We start from the raw sequence: 16,977 nt of genomic DNA, 5'->3' as shown, positions 1-16,977 counted from the left end.
CCTCACCGACGCTGTGGGTATTTTCCGAGCCTCCGGGCGGCGTGAGAACGCGCAGCAGGAGGCGCGTGAGGCCTGGGACAGCCCCTGCGTGGGCTTCGGCCTCGGCGCCGTCCTGCTGGGCCTGGAGAGTTGCACAGACTCCCCGCGGACCTCGCCTCGCTGCCTCCCCGAGCGCAGCTCTCATACGCCAGTGGCCTGGGCGCCGTGGTGACCTGGCCTCACTCTCTGTGTCAGGAGCACCAAGTTCCAAGGTCGGGCACCTCCTGCCTCCTCGGGGGGTGTGGGAGGGTCCCGTGGGGGAGGCCCCCCCCCCCTCCAGCTCGGGCTGTGGTTTTATTTGACACAAACTGGTGCCTTGGCCGGAGCAGCCGCTCCTTCGTTCTGCGTGAACGAGATCCCCGGTGAGACCCACAGACTCAGGGGAAGGGGCCCGAGGCCCGAGGGACACGCCAGGAAGGCCACCCTCGCCGCTGGGACAGAGCTCGAGGCGCAGGGACCTCCGGTCCTTTGGTCGCTGGGCCCCACCCCCGCCCGTGCCATCCGCCTGATGCAAACACAAATTAGTGGAACTGCGTCAGGTGTCGGTAAGAAGGAGCCAGCGCCGGGACCCTGCTCTGGCCCTGGCCAGCCCTGGGCGCCGGGCAGGTGCATGAACCTCCGGGCTTACGTGGTTGGCTTGTTGCTCATGTCCAAAGCTAACGCGTTAACGTGACCTGCAGCAGCCGAGGGTGGGGCCCCCTCACCTTCACCCTCACAGCGAAGGAGGCCCGGGCGCTGGGACACCCCTGGTCAGGCTCCATGCTCAGGGCCCACGGGCGGACCTGCTGTGGTCCCGTTTCACAGAGGGCGGGAGAGGCTGCTGCCCCGGGGACCGCCCACAAGGCGCTGCTCGAACCCGTCCTCTGCCTCTGACTGTCAGGAGGCCCTGGACGGCGAGACACTCCCATGTGACCAACAACACCTGCATTGACACCACGGAAACTAAGCAGAGTTGGCTGATGAGGGTCTATTATGGCTGAATTTACCACCATCCTTTTAAACTAAAAATATATATGGAGCCGCCCTGGCTGGTTTGGCTCAGGGGATAGAGTGTCGGCCTGCGGAATGCGGGGTCCCAGGTTCGATTCCTGGTCAAGGACACATGCCTGGGTAGGGGGTGTGCAGGAGGCAGCCGATCAGTGATTCTCATCATTGATGTTCCTATCTCTCCCTCTTCCTTCCTTTCTTCAATTAATAAAAATATACTTAAATATATATATACTAGAGGCCTGGTGCATGAAATTCGTGTTTGGGGGGGGGGTCCCTCAGCCCAGCCTGCACCCTCTCCAATCTGGGACCCCTCAGGGGATGTCCGACTGCCGGTTTAGGCCCGATCCCGCAGGATGTCCAACTGCCCTCTCACAATCCGGGACCACTGGCTCCTAACTGCTCACCTGCCTGCCTGATCGTCCCTAACCACTCTGCCTGCCTGCCTGATCGCCCCTAACTGCTCTCCCCTGCTGACCTGATTACCCCTAACTGCTCTCCCCTGTCAGCCTGATCACCCCTAACCACCTCTGCCTCGGCCCCCGCCACCGTGGCTTTGTTTGAAAGGACGTCCGGAAGGATATCTGGAAGACGGCTGGTCTAATTAGCATATTACCCTTTTATTGGTATAGATATTTATATTGAGCCTCCTTTAGGCTGCAGCGTAAAGATTCTCTCATTCCTCTATCTTTCTAATCTTTTCCCCACCTTGGAACCCCCAACACGGGTATCAGCTCTCTGCCTCCCGCTGGGTCTGTCATGGCAGGACCCAGGGGCCAGGGGCCGGGTCCTTCGCCCCTGGATCTCCTTCTGCCTCCAACGTGGGGTCTGGAAAGGCGAGTCCGCGTCCCTCTGTGCGTGGAGGTCTTCCCTCATGAGTGGAATTAAAGCACCTGGCCGCTCCCGACAGAATGCGATGGCAGGTGCTGACGCGCTCTGAGCCCCTCAGAGGAAAGGGGAACACAAACCTTTATTACCGCCAACAGCGAGACGGGCGGGACAGCCCACCGCCTCGCCATCATCCCGCCGCTCTGACCACCACGCCTACCGGAGAGCTTCCCCTTCCATCGCCCCACCCTCGTGGAAAGGGGGACATCGCGTGTGAGGAACGCGGCGTCGTGAGAGACGAGAGCCGCGCAGTGTCCGCCAGGGCTGCAGGTGGCCGGGCGGTTGTCCAGACCGGCTCATGGCCGCTGCTGGGGGAGCCGGCCCGCAGCCCGGACCTGGTGGCCGTCCGAGGCCGCGCTCAGAAGAGGATGCCGTCCCGGGGCGCCTGCTCCACCGGCTTCCGCTGCTCCTGCCGGCGCCGGCGCCGCGCCCTCTGGAAGAAGCCGATGATGACGGCGGTGACGATGCTGAGGAGGAGGACGAGCAGCAGCAGCCAGAAGGAGCTGCCGTAGCTGTGCGCCGTCCCGCGCTGCGTGGCCGGTGGGTAGCGTGGGTAGAGCGACTGGGCCAGCACTTCCGACAGGCGATTGGCTTGCACGTTCCCCACAAACAGCACCAAGGCCAGGAAGGCGAAGGACCCTGGAGGGGAGGAGGGCCGTGAAGGATGCGGCCACACCGCTCACGGCAGGTTCCCTTCGGGGACGTGTGCTCCGCGGGCATGTGCTGACCACGCCGGCGGTTACACCCGACAAGGCACGAAGGAGAACGGCAAAGACCTCCCGTCGCAGCTGGATTCTAGGCAGAGACTCCCAGTGTGTGCGGGGCAGCGAGGGGCCGAGGGGTGAGCCCTGTTCCTGACGCGGGTGCCCAGGGCTCGGCGTGGACGCGGGAGGGGTCGCCCTCGGGAGCAGAGCCTGCCACTGCCTGTGCCTCCCGCGTCCTGGGACAGAAGGCTCTGGGTGCTGGCTCCTGTCCTCCTGCCCTGTCCCGTCGCGCCCTGCGACCTGCCTGCGACCTGCCTGCGACCTGCCTGGGACCTGCCGCAGTGCTCACTGCGGCTCTCGGGGTCCCCGGTGGAGGAACAAATGTGTTGGAGCAGCCGGTTCTCTCCGGCTCCCACGTTCTCTCAGCCTGTATGATGGTGCCCGCGTGGTGCAAAGGGCAGGCTGGGGTCAGAGGGCACAGGCCCCGCGTGGTACAAAGGGCAGGCTGGGGTCAAAGGGCACAGGCCCTGCCTGGTGCAAAGGGCAGGCTGGGGTCAGAGGGCACAGACCCCGCGTGGTGCAAAGGGCAGGCTGGGGTCAGAGGGCACAGGCCCCGCGTGGTGCAAAGGGCAGGCTGGGGTCAGAGGGCACAGGCCCCGCATGGTGCAAAGGGCAGGCTGGGGTCAGAGGGCACAGGCCCCGCATGGTGCAAAGGGCAGGCTGGGGTCAGAGGGCACAGGCCCCGCGTGGTGCAAAGGGCAGGTGGGGTCAGAGGGCACAGGCGCCGGTGGGGTGGGGGTGATTCTGCTCATTTGTCCGGAAGCAGAGTCCTCTCAGTTCTTTAAAAACGGGGGAGAAACCCCCTCTCCTCCCTCCCGTGTGTGCAGACCCAGCCCCTCCCGGGTCCCTGCGGGCAGGTGACCGCTGCCTGGCACAACGTGGGAGGCATCCTGTGTGCACCCCTCCCGGGGCGGAGGCGGGTAACCTGAGAGGCCACCGAGCTCCCCACCCTGGAAGCCCACGCGAAGGAACTTGGGGTCCCCGGGGCTCCCTCGGGAGAAAGTCCGGCTTCTCCGAGTCCTGGGATCTGGGGCTGCGGGAGCTCAGAGGAGGCGGATGGAGCAGAGGTGGTCCTGGCCTCAGCTGCTCTGAACAACCTCCTCCGGACACATCAATGTCTCCCATTGTTTCGCGCCCACCCGGCAGCCTGTGTGAGAGCTGGCCCCGAGCAGGAGAGGAATGCTGGGAATGCGGTCAAACGCTTCTTTGTTGGGAGAAGTAGGTGGGGAAGGGGGTCCGCAGGGCCTTCCTCCTTGTTTTCCTCGCAAACGCACATCGCACATCGGGCCTCTCCTTCGGGCAAAGTCAGCTTAGCCTCAGCCGAGGAGGGAGCAGCCAGCCCCTGGGACGAGGGCTCCCTCTCGCTGAGAGAGGGTTGGGCTCTGAGCCCTGAGCCTGTGGGACGCCCTCGGGCCTCTCCCTGCCTCCACCCCCCGACTGGCCACTCCGAGCCCACCCAGTCCAGCTCCTGGGTGCACAGGGGCCCGCGGCCAGGGATGGGCAGCTCCGTGCACTCAGCCCTGCAGACGAGGAGGGGGCTCCAGGGGAGGGCGACCCCGGTGGGAGTCGGATTTGGGGAAAGGAGGCTTTCTCCTGGGGTGGTTTCCATGGGTGATGAGCCAAGCATGACTGGCAGCCATGGTGCCTTCAGGAGGACCAGCTGAGTGAGAGAGGGGAGGCTGGGCTGGCACAGCTGGGGCGCCACACGGGAGGGAAGCAGAGTTTGGTGGCCTGGGCCGTGCCCTGGTCCAGCTGAGCCCGAGGGCCCTGCTGCCCTGGACTCCGCAATGACATGAGCAGGAGTTCGGACCATCTGTTCTCACCCAGCCGGTGAGAACCTTGGTGAACCGAGGTCAAAGGTAATCACAGAAATAGCCTGGGAACCCTGGCCTTGGCGAGGCTACGTGAGCCCACTGTGAGCGTGGGCAGCAGGAACACTGCCTGTGCGGGGCCTGCGGGCCCAGTGGATGCCCACTGACCTCGGGGGTGGTTTCCCCCACCAGGCAGAGAAAGCGCAGCAAGAAAGGGAGGGCCAGGGCACCGCCCCCCAGCTTCCTGACACCTGCCCCGGGCACCAGCGCCCTGACACCTGCCCCTGGCACCACCCCCCAGCGCCCTGACACCTGCCCCTGGCACCGCCCCCAAGATTCCTGTCACTTACCCCTGGCACCACCCCCCAGCGCCCTGACACCTGACCCTGGAGCACCTGGCACCCGGCCCCTGGCCCCGGAGCACCTGGCACCCGGCCCCTGACCCCGGAGCAACTGGCACCCGGCCCCTGGCCCCGGAGCACCTGGCACCCGGCCCCTGGCCCCGGAGCACCTGCCTGTGCTGGGAGGGTCTGGCCTGCGCTCAGACGCACCACCTGGGGTTACATGTTAGCAGGGCTGGCTCCCAGGGAGGGAGCAGGAGAAAGCTGGCTGCCTGCTGGGCAGAGAGGCACCCGCTGGGCCACGCCTCCGGGCAGAGGTGGTGGCCACAGAGCCCTGGAAGCCGCAGTGCGAGGCAAACCTGCTGTGACTCAAGCTGGGTTCCCTCCCCACGCGGGCAGCAGCCCCCACACCCTGCCCATCGAGCAAATAAAACCGCCCAGCAACACCCGGCTCCCTCCCGCCGCCCACGGGCAGGGCGTTGGACCAGGCTCTCCTGAGCGACGCTCTCGGTGGCACAGTCACGCCGACGGGCCACGGAGTTCAGTCATGCTGACCGATGTGATATGGAGACGAGAAATACCTAAGTATGCACGTGTGCACGTATGCGTGCGTGTTGCCATGTGGGGGCAGTGTGCATGCATGTGTGTACATGTGCTCTTCTGTACATACATGGAGCCTAATTTGGAGGGAACCCATAGCAGGAGCCTGGGGGATGGTTAATGACTTGTGTGGCTTGTTTCACCACGTTTTCACACCTAACACGCCCCCCTCCCCCCTCTCCTTGCCTCTCACCAATGCATTTAATAGACTCTTGTTTCCAGGGATGCTTGATAAATGCTGTAAATATGCAAAAATAAACCCCAGTCCTCCCTGCCCCCCACCACCCACCCCTCCGCCCCAGCAGGCCCCCCGCATCTGCATGGCTGACTGAGAGGAGCAGAGGCTGGCGAGGGAGCCCCTGGGAGCAGATCAGGTGCCCTGGAGCCGCGCCAGGTGGTACTCACCGCTGAGCCCACTCCAGGTGTACACCCCCAGGGGCCCCAGGAACGTCTGGTAGGGGTTGCTGACGCTGTTGTAGAAGGTGAACCCGGCGCTCAGCAGCGCCGCGCACAAGCTGAGGACCAGGGACAGGATCACCACCGAATGCAGGGTCTTCGGGGCAGAGTCGTCCAGTCTCGCTAAAACTAAAACAAAGTTGGTAAGTACGAGGCGCAGAACGCGGCTTCTCCCACGGCCACCTTCCTGCGCGCTCTGCGGGCAGGCGCTGGGTCAGAGCCGGTCGGTCGGCGCATCTCTGCGACCTGGGGATCCCCACGATTCCCCTCCAGGCCGGTCCTTGAACCTCAGGGTGCAGGGTGGAACCCCGGGCTTCGGTTAGGGATCCACCCCAACTTTAAAGCCCCCAGGAGAGCAGGTGCCCCTTGGTGAGCTGCTGCAGGGGGCCAACCTTCCCCGGTAGCTCCAGCCTCCGACCCTCGCCACTCGGCGTCCTCCCAACTTCATCGGAGCTCCGAGGGCTTCCACATGGAGGCGCGTATAGGGCGGGGCACCCCGAAACCCCGAGCCATGGCCATTAAACTCTGCACGGCCTCCATGTTCGGTATCATTGGTTCAACTACAAACGTAGCCCTGCCTGTCACCACCTGGTGCCCGGGTGGGGATGGGTGGGGTGCCAGGGGCCGCCTGCCCTCTGGGGGATGCCGCCTGCCCTCTGGGGGGCACCTGCCCTCTGGTGGGGGGGGAGGGGCGCCTGGCTGGGCCTGGCTGGGACCTCGGCTGAGCCTCTTGCGTCTCTGGCTCACCCAGGACCTGCAGCGCTGGGGGGACTTCTGCTCCACGTGAGCACACGCCTGTTTGGAAGCTTAGTGGAGGGGATGCCAGACCGTGGGAAACCGGAGGCAGCAAGACGCCTCTGCTCAGAGGGGCAGTGACGCTGAGGGGCCTCGGGCTGCTCCGGTCCACGCTCGCCCAGCTCCCCCTCGGCACCAGAAGGAAGCCACTGGACCCTGAACTACGAACAGGCGCTTCGGGATGGAGGTGCCCTGAGCCCCGGGCGCCTGGAGCGTCGCTCTGCCCTCTGCCCTCTGCCCTCTTAACGCTGCAGACGGGCGGCCACTCGCACGTGGCGAGCGCGCCACTGTTTCCGAGGAAATTAGGACGTGACCGTCGGGCGAGCTTTGCTTCTGGCTGTCGGTGAGACCCGAGATGGGACCCTTCCAAAGGGGGGCGTCTCGGAGCCCGAGGACTCACTCCCGCGTTAACGTGACAGCTCGTCTTCCTTTCACGGCCACACGTCACAGTTATACGTCAGCCTCCGCGTGCCCTGCCTCGCAGGTGTGACGGCTCCGCTCCCCTCCCGGCCTGCGCCGGGGACCAGAGAAAGTTCACGAGAGGGAAACAATGCCCCGCAGAGCACCTGACAGCTGCTCTCCGCCTGCAGAATTCGCAAATACATCCCGCTCCCTCTCTTCCTTTGAGGGGCCAAGCTCTGAAATCAGGAGAAGCACCTCCTGATTGGAACTAATTGCCCGGATATTGGCAGCCCGGGAGGGAGGCCAGCGCTCTGCAGCTGGGGGTGGGCCGTGTGCAGACATGTGTGGCCTGGACATCCGGGCTCCCGGGCGCGCAGTGACTTAACCCTCAGGATCCACTGGCCATCCGGCCCTTCTCCCTCTGGCCCTGTACGTCCTGGGGTATCCAGGAGGGGCATGGCGTGGTGGGTGGTGGGAACTGCCTCTGCCCCTCCTCCTGCACCTGGTCGCCGGGAGCAGAACCCGGCGGCTTCTCAACCCGTGGGCCACAGTGCACCCCGGGGGCGGGGGGGGGGCGGTGCGGCAAGTCCACAGACCCCAGAGCGTGGGCTGCTCCAGCCGGCGTCCCCAGCCTCTAGGAACTCTGCCAGGTTCCCTTGACGAGAAGGGTGGGGTGCTGTCTTTTCTGCCCCCTTCGCCCCACTTCCCGCGTGGTCAGGTGGCAGATGGATGTGACGGGGCTTCTGTAAACTGAGAAGACCTCACGTGTTCTCCCTGCAATTAGTTGATTTTTGCAGCAGATTCTCTCCCGGACTATTTTCGGCGTGGGCTGAGAGTACAGTTTTGAGCTCCCCGAGGACACACAGGGGGGGGTGGGTGGAGAAGAGGCAGGTGGGCAGGGGAGCCAGGCTGCCAGGTTGGGGGGAGACCCCCTCCCGTCATCACCCACACACCTGTGCCTGCGGCTCCTGGCAGGTTGGATTTCACTCCTGCGAGTCTTTCACTAGAAAGAACAGACGGTGAGCCCGGCGAGGCCAGGCGTGTGCGCACTCCTTCCCGGTGCCCACGCTCCTCACTCACGTCGAGGCTGTTCAGGGGGTGCTTTGAGCTGCAGTTACGTGTCCAGAGCTCCGGAGCAGCCAGGGCAGGTGCCCGCGTGGACACGGAGGGCCTGTCCCTGTCCATCTGGTGATGCCTCCGGGTGACGCTGGTGGAGCTCCGGGTCAGCGAGAGCTGCTCCGGCCATCGGCTTACACAGGCCTCGCCCACGACCTTCCCCACCGGCTGACCTATTGCTGACCGGGTTCCTTCGCTGCTTTGAAATCAGCCATGGTGACTTCACTGGGCTCTTTCATGTCAAAATCCACAGCCCACACCGCCCAGCGGGATGCATCCCAGGGAAAGAGAACTGAGCTCTGCAGTGTTCACCGTCCTTGGAGATGCTCAGTGTGACCGCATCCAGCCACGCTGACAGCACACGTCTCCGACAGAAAGGCAATCCCAATCCCTCCCTGCAGGCAGCTTTTCCTGTGCGGCCCACGATGGACAGAAGCCCGCGTGGTCAGTCAGCAGCAGGAGAGCGGCCTGTGTCCCTGTGACGTGGGAGTTCTGCCATCCAGGGCACACCCACGGGGTGCAGCAGCGGGACACCGCGACATACAGGCTCCTTACAGCCCCTCTCCCACCCCGTCCGGAGCTGGGCACGAGTCTAATGGGGCTAAAATCACCAGCAGGGAGACTGCACCTTAGCTGGTGGGGGCGTGGCTTATCTCCTCCAGCATCTGGGGGTGTGGCTTACCACCTCCAGCACCTGGGGGTGTGGCTTACCACCTCCAGCACCTGGGGGCGTGGTTTACCTCCTCCAGCACCTGGGGCCATGGTTTACCGCCTCCAGCACCTGGGGGCGTGGCTTATCTCTTCCATTACCTGGGGGTGTGGCTTATCTCCTCCAGCACCTGGGGGCGTGGCTGACTTCCTCCAGCACCTGGGGGCGTGGCTGACTTCCTCCAGCACCTGGGGGCGTGGCTGACTTCCTCCAGCACCTGGGGGCGTGGCTGACTTCCTCCAGCACCTGGGGGCGTGGCTGACTTCCTCCAGCATGTGGGGGCGTGGTTTACCTCCTCCAGCATGTGGGGGCGTGGCTGACTTCCTCCAGCACCCAGGGGCGGGCAGTGACTTCAGGAGGTTGGAATGTGGCTCTCCGGGAATAAAGCGGAATAAAGTATCCAAGGAGAGAGCCAGGCAAGGCGAGTTCCATCGTCCCGCTCCTCAGAGCTCCCACGTTGCAGGGGGTGCCCACGTGGTCCTGCCGCCTTCGGGCTGACCTTGACCCCCTGTCCCGCCGCTGGACACCGCAGAGCCTCCGTCGCCCACAGGCTGCAGGGCCTGGCCCTGGCCCTGGCCCTCCTCCGAGCCTCCCCGCGTGTGCGGGGGCCGGGCTCTCAGGAAGCCATTTGCTGCAGATCAGGGCCGCCGGCTCCACATGACGCTGGGGAAATGTTCAACTCCACGGGGTGTTATTTCCTATTTTAACTTTCTCAGGGAGCCTGGAGACTCAGAACCTAGCACGCTCTCTGCTTTGAAAATGCTGCTCACGTCCCGGAAGTGTGACCGCATCTTGGAAAGTCTGGGTCCCAGCAGCTGCGCCGCGAATCCCGCTCCCTGCGCAGCGAGGCCGGCGCGGGGAGGGTGCGAGCCTGCGGAACCCGCGGGGGCAGGGCGACGAGGGCTGCGAACACCCCGGAGACACACGGATCACCTGGAACCATCACCATGGTGCCCTGATTTAAGACAATCGTTTCCTTGATAAACTCACAACCTAGAGCTGGGAGCTGGCGCGGGTGCCCAGGCCCCAACTCCTGCCGTGGTGCGTGTAGAAGGGACTACATGGCAGAGCACGACGCCCAGCCAGGAATGGGAGGGAGGGAGGGAGGGCGGGGGGGGGGGGAGGCCACAACCCCCCAGGGCACCTGCAGGGGACCCGCCTGAGCTGCTGTGCGAAGCAAAACCCAAACCCAGCAAGGTGCTAAGCAAGTGGCACGTGCTGCTCTCACACTTAGAAAACATAAAGGTGGGTGTTCACACGCCCCCAGTCCAAGCAGGAGCAGGAGCGCGCCTGTCATTCTCCATGAGTGTTTACTTCCCACCCGTTGAGAGGGAGTAGGGCGTGCGTCCCTAAGAGATCAAGGAACAAATGAGGCGTTCTCACAAAATATAGAACTAATAGGACTAATGGGGATTTAATATCATGGCCAACAGCAGTGGGTATTTTGGAGGTAAAAATGCAAGCTCGAATTGGTTAAAGAAATGAACTTGGGGTACAGGGATAAGGAATGCACCCCGTTTTGTTTTCCACTCCATCTTTTGCTTGGACAGCCACTCAGGAAGCTCTGGATAGAGGCTGTGGCTCCAGCTGACACCCCACAGCCAACGCGGTTACAAATTATGCCCCTCCCGGCTGAGGGGTGCCGTGGATGGGTACCGTCTTGCCGAGACACAGTTCTCCTTAATCATTTACTTGTCGATAAACTCAGGAGCTCGCTTATCCGTCGCCTCCGCTGCCATGATTCAGACCGTGGTGCGGATAGACACAGCCAGAAAGGAGGGAGCAGAAATAATGATACAGTGGCTGTGGGGTGAACAGATATGAAAAATATCTAACAGTAGAGCGGCGAGGCCAGACCCAGCCACTGTGACAATGTAGACTTGATCCTGAGGACAATAGTGAATCGTTCAGGGGTTAGGAAAGGGAGTGATGAGATTAGTGTGCTAGAAAGCACACCGTGAAGAATGGATTTGAAGCCAGCAAGACTGCAGGCGGGGAGATATGTTAGAGCAGTGGTCGGCAAACTCATTAGTCCACAGAGCCAAATGTCAACAGGACAACGATTGAAATTTCTTTTGAGAGCCAAATTTTTTAAACTTAAACTTCTTCTAACGCCACTTCTTCAAAACAGACTCGCCCAGGCCGTGGCATTTTGTGGAAGAGCCACACTCAAGGGGCCAAAGAGCCGCATGTGGCTCGCGAGCCGCAGTTTGCCGACCACTATGTTGGAGGAAACGCAGGAAGAGCTGGTGGAGGCCTGAATGAAGCCAGCAGCGCTAAGGATGGCCGGAAGTGGGAAGAGCCAAGGAATGTTAAGGGGGTAGAATTGTCAGCACTTGGTGTCTCGTCGGCTGTCTGTCTTCCCTCCCCAACCCAGCATCAACTTCTGAAGAGTTAGACCTCTGCAGTAGGTGCCTTTGTGTTCCATTACGTTACCTGTGGACCAGGTGTTCAGTAAATATTTGTTGAGAGAATAGGAAAAAAAACATTAACTAGGAACAGATATTAAAGTATTAGATGACAAGCGTCTTACCCAGGTAATTCAATCTCACTCTCCCCATTCCAATTCGTTTCTCATTTACCTTCAAAATCTTTGTCCGAGTCCCCAAGTCCATGAGTCAGCTGCTGAGTGCTCTGCCCGCGGAAGAGTCCGTAGGTGATGATAATGCTGCCGTTTGAGAAGTTATCACTGACGGCGATGGTGCTGCTGACCCACCCAGCGGTCCCCAGAATAACGCAGATGACCACGAACGCCCCGAAGCTCGTGAAGAAGCTCGATAAGAACATCAATGTCTTCGTGGTGGTAGGCATTGTCCCAGGTGAGCACGGGTCCTAGGGAGAAAGGCAGGTGTATCTTTGTGGGCCTTATCATTTGGAGCCGGGAACTTAGAAATGGAGTCGAATAATACTTAGTTGTAAAATATAAGCGCTCACTCTTCATAGGAAGGGTTACACCAATGAGCATTGGACTATGAACACGGTCATAAAGATTTGCAGGAGCTGAACTTTGGTCTGGAGTAGGAGGTTGCTATGGTTACAGCCAACCAGCAGGAACAGGGGGAACATGATCTTCCCAGGAGCTCCTCAGTCACACAATTAATCTGTAACTCCTGGTCAAGTGCCATGGGAGGAAGTTCAGCTTCCACGACAGGACAGGTCTAGCATTCCTAAAGAATGAGGGAGTGGGAGCCCTGACCGGTTTGGCTCAGTGGATAGAGCGTCGGCTTGCGGACTCAAGGGTCCCAGGTTTGATTCTGATCAAGGGCATGTACCTTGGTTGCGGGCACATACCCTGTAGGGAGTGTGCAGGAGGCAGCTGAGGGATGTTTCTCTCTCATCGATGTTTCTAACTCTCTCTCCCTCTCCCTTCTTCTCTGTAAAAAAAAAAAGAATGAGGAAGTGGGGGATCCGTGCCCCCAAAAGCTTGCTGATGCTACCAGCCAACCACATTGAGTCTGAACTCACTCACGAATTGCTTGGCTGGTTACTAACTTGGCCCTAACAATTGTTCCAAAAGGGAACCCTAGGGAGCAAATTGTAAATTGTCTTTTAACATCTTGAAATTACAATTTTTTTTTTTATTTCTTCCTTGCCTGGGAGTAAGTTTTAAAAATAATTATGTGACAGCATTGTTTCTATTTTTATTAGTTATTTCTACTTTTCGACGATTTTGATTAAAGAATGTGGTCTTGCCATATTTACCCCTTGGATTTTATTGGGGTGTTTTTTTTTGGAGGGGGGCAGTCAATTGATAAGCCACTTTTATAAATGTTTGCAACATTTTATATCACTCAATACTATTCAATTTTGTGGATTCACTATCATTCATTTGACAATGTTCTGTTTTGGACATTTTCGCTATTATTAAATTTTGTTGCTCACATACACTTGCTTAGATAGAGATTGTTAATCCTAGCCTTGGGATAAATTCCTAGAGAAGAAGGGCTGATTCAGGCAGACAGTTTTGGATTTAACATTTTTTAAAATTTATCTTTATTGTTGAAAGTATTACAGATGCCCTCCTTTCTCCCATTGACCCCCTCTACCCTGCTCCCACACCCCCCCAGGCCTTCACGGCACTATTGTCTATATCCATAGGTAATATGCCCTGAGTGGCCAGATTATTACTATCTCTGAATACATAATAATCTGACCACTCAGTTTATATCCTATATAATAAAAGGCTAATATGCAAATTGTCCCCACGACCAGGAGTTCGACCAGCAGGCAGGCCAGCCAACTGCCCATGTCCCCTCCCCCTGGCCAGGCTGGCCAGACCCCACCCATGCATGAATTCATGCACCAGGCCTCATATATGTGTGTGTGTATATATACACACACACACACACACACACACACACATATATACATACTGAGTGGCCAGATTATTATGCGTTCAGAGATCATAATAATCTGGCCACTCAGTGTATATATGCATATAAGTTCTTTGGTTAATCTCTGCCTCCCCCTACCCCCATTCCCTCTGAAATATGTCAGTCTGTTGCATGCTTCAATGTCTCTGGATCTGTTTTGTTCATCCATTTATTTTGTTCATTAGATTCCACATATAAGTGAGATCATGTGGTTCTTGTCTTTCTCTGACTGGCTTATTTCAAATAGCATAATCCTCTTCAGGTCCCGCCATGCTGTCTCAAAGGGTAAGTGATCCTTCTTTGTTACAGTTGCATAGTATTCCATTGTGTAAATCTACCATTTTTTTTATCCATTCATCTACTGATGGTCCAGTTTTGTATTTTTGATACCAAATGTAAATTGGCCCCCAAGACATAACCCCACAAGCAATGTTAAAGAATGTTCTCTTTTTCATAGTGCTGGAAAATTCTGGCCATTATGACTTTAAATTGTGGCCAGTTTTATAGGTAATACTGCGTGATGTTACAAGTCTATAACCTGTTTCTCTGCTTTTCTCAAACGTCACAGCAATGGCATGTCTGCTCTGTCTGGCTTCTTTGGAGATTCATCTGGAAACACCAGATTTTGGTTATCCACTCAGCAGCCGATGGCTATTTGAGTAGATTCAAGTTATTGACTACCATGAACGGAGTTGTTATGAACATCTGAGGCCAAGTCTTTGTGTGGATTTATGCTTTTTTTTTCTCCTGGGTAAAGATGTAGGAGAGATATTGCTGTGACATCCCTAGCCAGTGTGGCTCAGTGGATAGAGCATCAGCCAGTGGACAGAAGGGTCCTGGGTTCAATTCCCAGTCAGGGCACATACCCAGGTTGCAGCCTCAATCCCCAGTAGGGTGTGTGCAGAAGGCAGCCAACCCGTGATTCTCTCTCATCCTTGATGTTTCTCTCTCTCTCTATCCCCCTCCCTTCCTCTCTGAAATCAATAAAAGTATTTTTTAAAGAACTTGCTGGGATATATGGTAAATGGATTTCAATTCAGAAGAAACTGAGAACGTGTTTTCCAAAGTGGCTGTGCCAAGGTGCATCTCCCCGGACAATGGGTGGTAGGTCTAGTTGCTCCGAATCCTCTCCAACACTCGCTATGATCAGTCCCTTAAAATGTGGCATTATGAGTGCTTGGTAGTATCTCCCTAAGGTTTTGATTTGTATTTCACCATATTAATGATGTTGAACATCTTTTTAAGTGCTTTTTGCCATTCATATACTTTCTTTGGTAAAGTATCTTTTTTAAATCTTTATTTGTGGAATGGAGTCATTTAATCTGGATACAAATCATATCGATTGTTCTGTATCTTTTTTTCTCTCTCATTCATAGGTTATCTTTTCAATCTGAACATCTGGTAGCTCGTTGCAAACAATGTTTTCTCTATCATACCACTGAGTTGTGAGCTCCATTTGTTGACATCTTACCTTCGGGCACACCAGTTATCCTTGTGTTGGGTGATCGTTAACTTCTCTACCCACCATTCTCTCTCTCATTGCTGTGGTCGCTCTATCTCTGCCCTCACTGATACTTCCCAGTCCTTACATAGCATCATACACCCAGAGGAAACGGCTTCTGTTCGCTGAACGGAGTGTTTCCCCTCCTCAAGAGGGACTGCTGTCTTTCTTTCCTTCTGCCCGACGTTCCCATAGTTCCCTGGGCATTTCCTGCTTATGCTTCCTGTGGGCGGTTCTGTCCGACCGCTGCTCTGCTCTCAGACTCCCTGACATCTTTCTTACCCTACCTAGGCCCCGTGTGGCTGATCTTCCCCAAACTTCAGTTTGGGGCTGGATGCCTTGTCATCATCATCATTCACCCAGGAGGGACGAATGTGCAGAGCTTTGACGAGATACCCAAGTCTCAAATACCCAAGTCCAGCTCACATAAGTTGGGGGTTACAGAAGCCCCATTTCCTGGTGCAGGCCCTGAAACAAGGTCGCCTCATCTTGCTCTCTTTCCATCTGTCGTGTTTCTCGTGAGTCTGTTCCTGTGCTCATAGATGGCCATCGTGCCTGGAACTGATACGGTAACACAGCCATAGATCTGGAGCCATTTTTCAGGGGGGAGGATTGCTGGTGACTGAAATTTATTTTTTATTCCTTTTTAGTTTGGGGAGGCAGGTCTGTGATTACGCTTCAAGCCCAGAACCCCCTCCATCCAGGAGCGGGACTATTCCAGGGCCTGGCACAGGGCACGGTCTCGCCCCCTGGTTAGGAGTCCACGGAGGCCAGGGACCCCTCCGGGAGCGGACGGCAGGAAGGACGGGCTGGGGCACACCACGGCCGGGTGTGGGCGACATCGGGAAGGGACGTCAGGGCCTGGGGTGAGGAGGCCACTGCAGAGAGAACACAGCTGGGAGCACGGACCTTCACAGGCAGGGCACCGCACGACCCACCCCCGGGTGCCGGGGACGCCAGAGCTGGGAGGTGGCTCCGCTCGGGACGTCCCAAGACCCAGTCATTGGGTGCCATTGTTGCAATTTTTACGTATGTGATTACCACCTCTGTGTCCTTCGTAACGTTTTCTGAACTAATTGGCTGTGACACCCTCTACATGAGCCTAGTTGTAATAAGAACCTCAGATGATGTACCTAGTATTTGCGTAAGACAGGATCATCAAGATGTAATTTGTGCATGAAATGAAAAATGGCCGTCCTGCCCTAGCCGGTGTGGCTCAGTGGATAGAGCGTCAGCCTGCGGACTGAAGGGTCCCAGGTTCGATTCCGGCCAAGGGCACATGCCCAGGTTGTGGGCTCAATCCCCAATAGGGGGCGTGCAGGAGGCAGCCGATCAATGATTCTCTCTCATCATTGATGTTTCTATCTCTCTCTCTCCCTCTCCCTTCCTCTCTAAATCAATAAAGAAATATATTTTTTAAAAAAGAAATGAAAAATGGCCGTCCTTGTGCTACCCACTGTCTACGTCCTCTCCTGCCTGCTCCACGCACTTGCTGCTCGTGGACTCCTGCTTTGGAAGATGCTGGTCCAGCGGATACGAAGAGAGGAAAGGTCCCCTGTGTCGCCGAAGTGCACGGGACAAGCTGTCTCCCTTTTTCTTTTGACCACAGTTTGGCGGCTGCTGACTTCTCCTCCTGTTTATCTTGTGGGCTATGAAACATCAGAGGGTTGTTCTTAAAAACCACAAATATTTATCTCATAACTCAGAGACTCTGGAGATACACTAGAGTTGATTTTACTCTTTTTAATTAACTCATGTATACGTACGCTCCTGCCATAACATGGGTGCGGTTTACCTATACATTGGGATCACTTTCATGGAAAACTACCTCAAGAAGGACAACGTTTTCCAGGAAAGAGGCAATTTTTAATACACAAATCCTTTCTGAACGCCCCATTGCTTTAGGAAATCAAACCTTTAAAAACGACATTTTATCTTGTTCTAATCACTGATAAAAAAAAAAATAGCTGCCTATATCCTGTTTACCAAGTTTCCTCAGGATCTCGCCGTGCAATCACATCCTGTTACCCCGTCCCCCCAATTCCCAGAGCAAAGCGGAACTAGGCAGGAGGCAAAGCGGGGTGAAGGGCAAGTCGTTCCACACGCGACAGTGTTCGGGGTTACCGGCATCGTCTCCTGGTGAGAATGAAAGACACGCAGTCAGTTCCTTCTGCCCGCAGTCTCTCCAAGGTCTT

The 16,977-nt window shown here is 57.4% G+C and overlaps 1 protein-coding gene across 1 annotated transcript; it reads right to left on the bottom strand.

The window, feature by feature from the left end:
* Nucleotides 1-1,682: 1,682 nt before the first annotated feature.
* On the bottom strand, nucleotides 1,683-11,848 carry CLRN3 (clarin 3). The gene is made up of 3 exons (XM_079794067.1): nucleotides 11,491-11,848; nucleotides 5,836-6,015; nucleotides 1,683-2,553 (listed from the first exon to the last, which is right to left on the bottom strand). The coding sequence occupies exons 1-3, from the start codon at nucleotides 11,717-11,719 to the stop codon at nucleotides 2,273-2,275; spliced, it is 690 nt and encodes a 229-aa protein (XP_079650193.1). The 5' UTR covers nucleotides 11,720-11,848; the 3' UTR covers nucleotides 1,683-2,272.
* Between the last annotated feature and the right edge of the window lie 5,129 nt (nucleotides 11,849-16,977).

Source organism: Cnephaeus nilssonii, assembly GCF_951640355.1.
Source record: "Cnephaeus nilssonii genome assembly, chromosome: 16".
NCBI classification, from domain to species: Eukaryota; Metazoa; Chordata; class Mammalia; order Chiroptera; family Vespertilionidae; genus Cnephaeus; species Cnephaeus nilssonii.
This window is presented reverse-complemented; position numbering and strand designations above follow the sequence as displayed.

Bases quoted from the DNA above. Each gene is read 5' to 3' on its own strand.
- CLRN3 (XM_079794067.1), bottom strand. From the start codon at position 11,719: ATGCCTACCACCACGAAGACATTGATGTTCTTATCGAGCTTCTTCACG. The intron at 6,016-11,490 runs GTAAATGAGAAA...ACTTTGTTTTAG, and splicing joins CTCGGACAAAGATTTTGAAG to TTTTAGCGAGACTGGACGAC. The intron at 2,554-5,835 runs GTGAGTACCACC...CCTCCCCTCCAG, and splicing joins CACCTGGAGTGGGCTCAGCG to GGTCCTTCGCCTTCCTGGCC.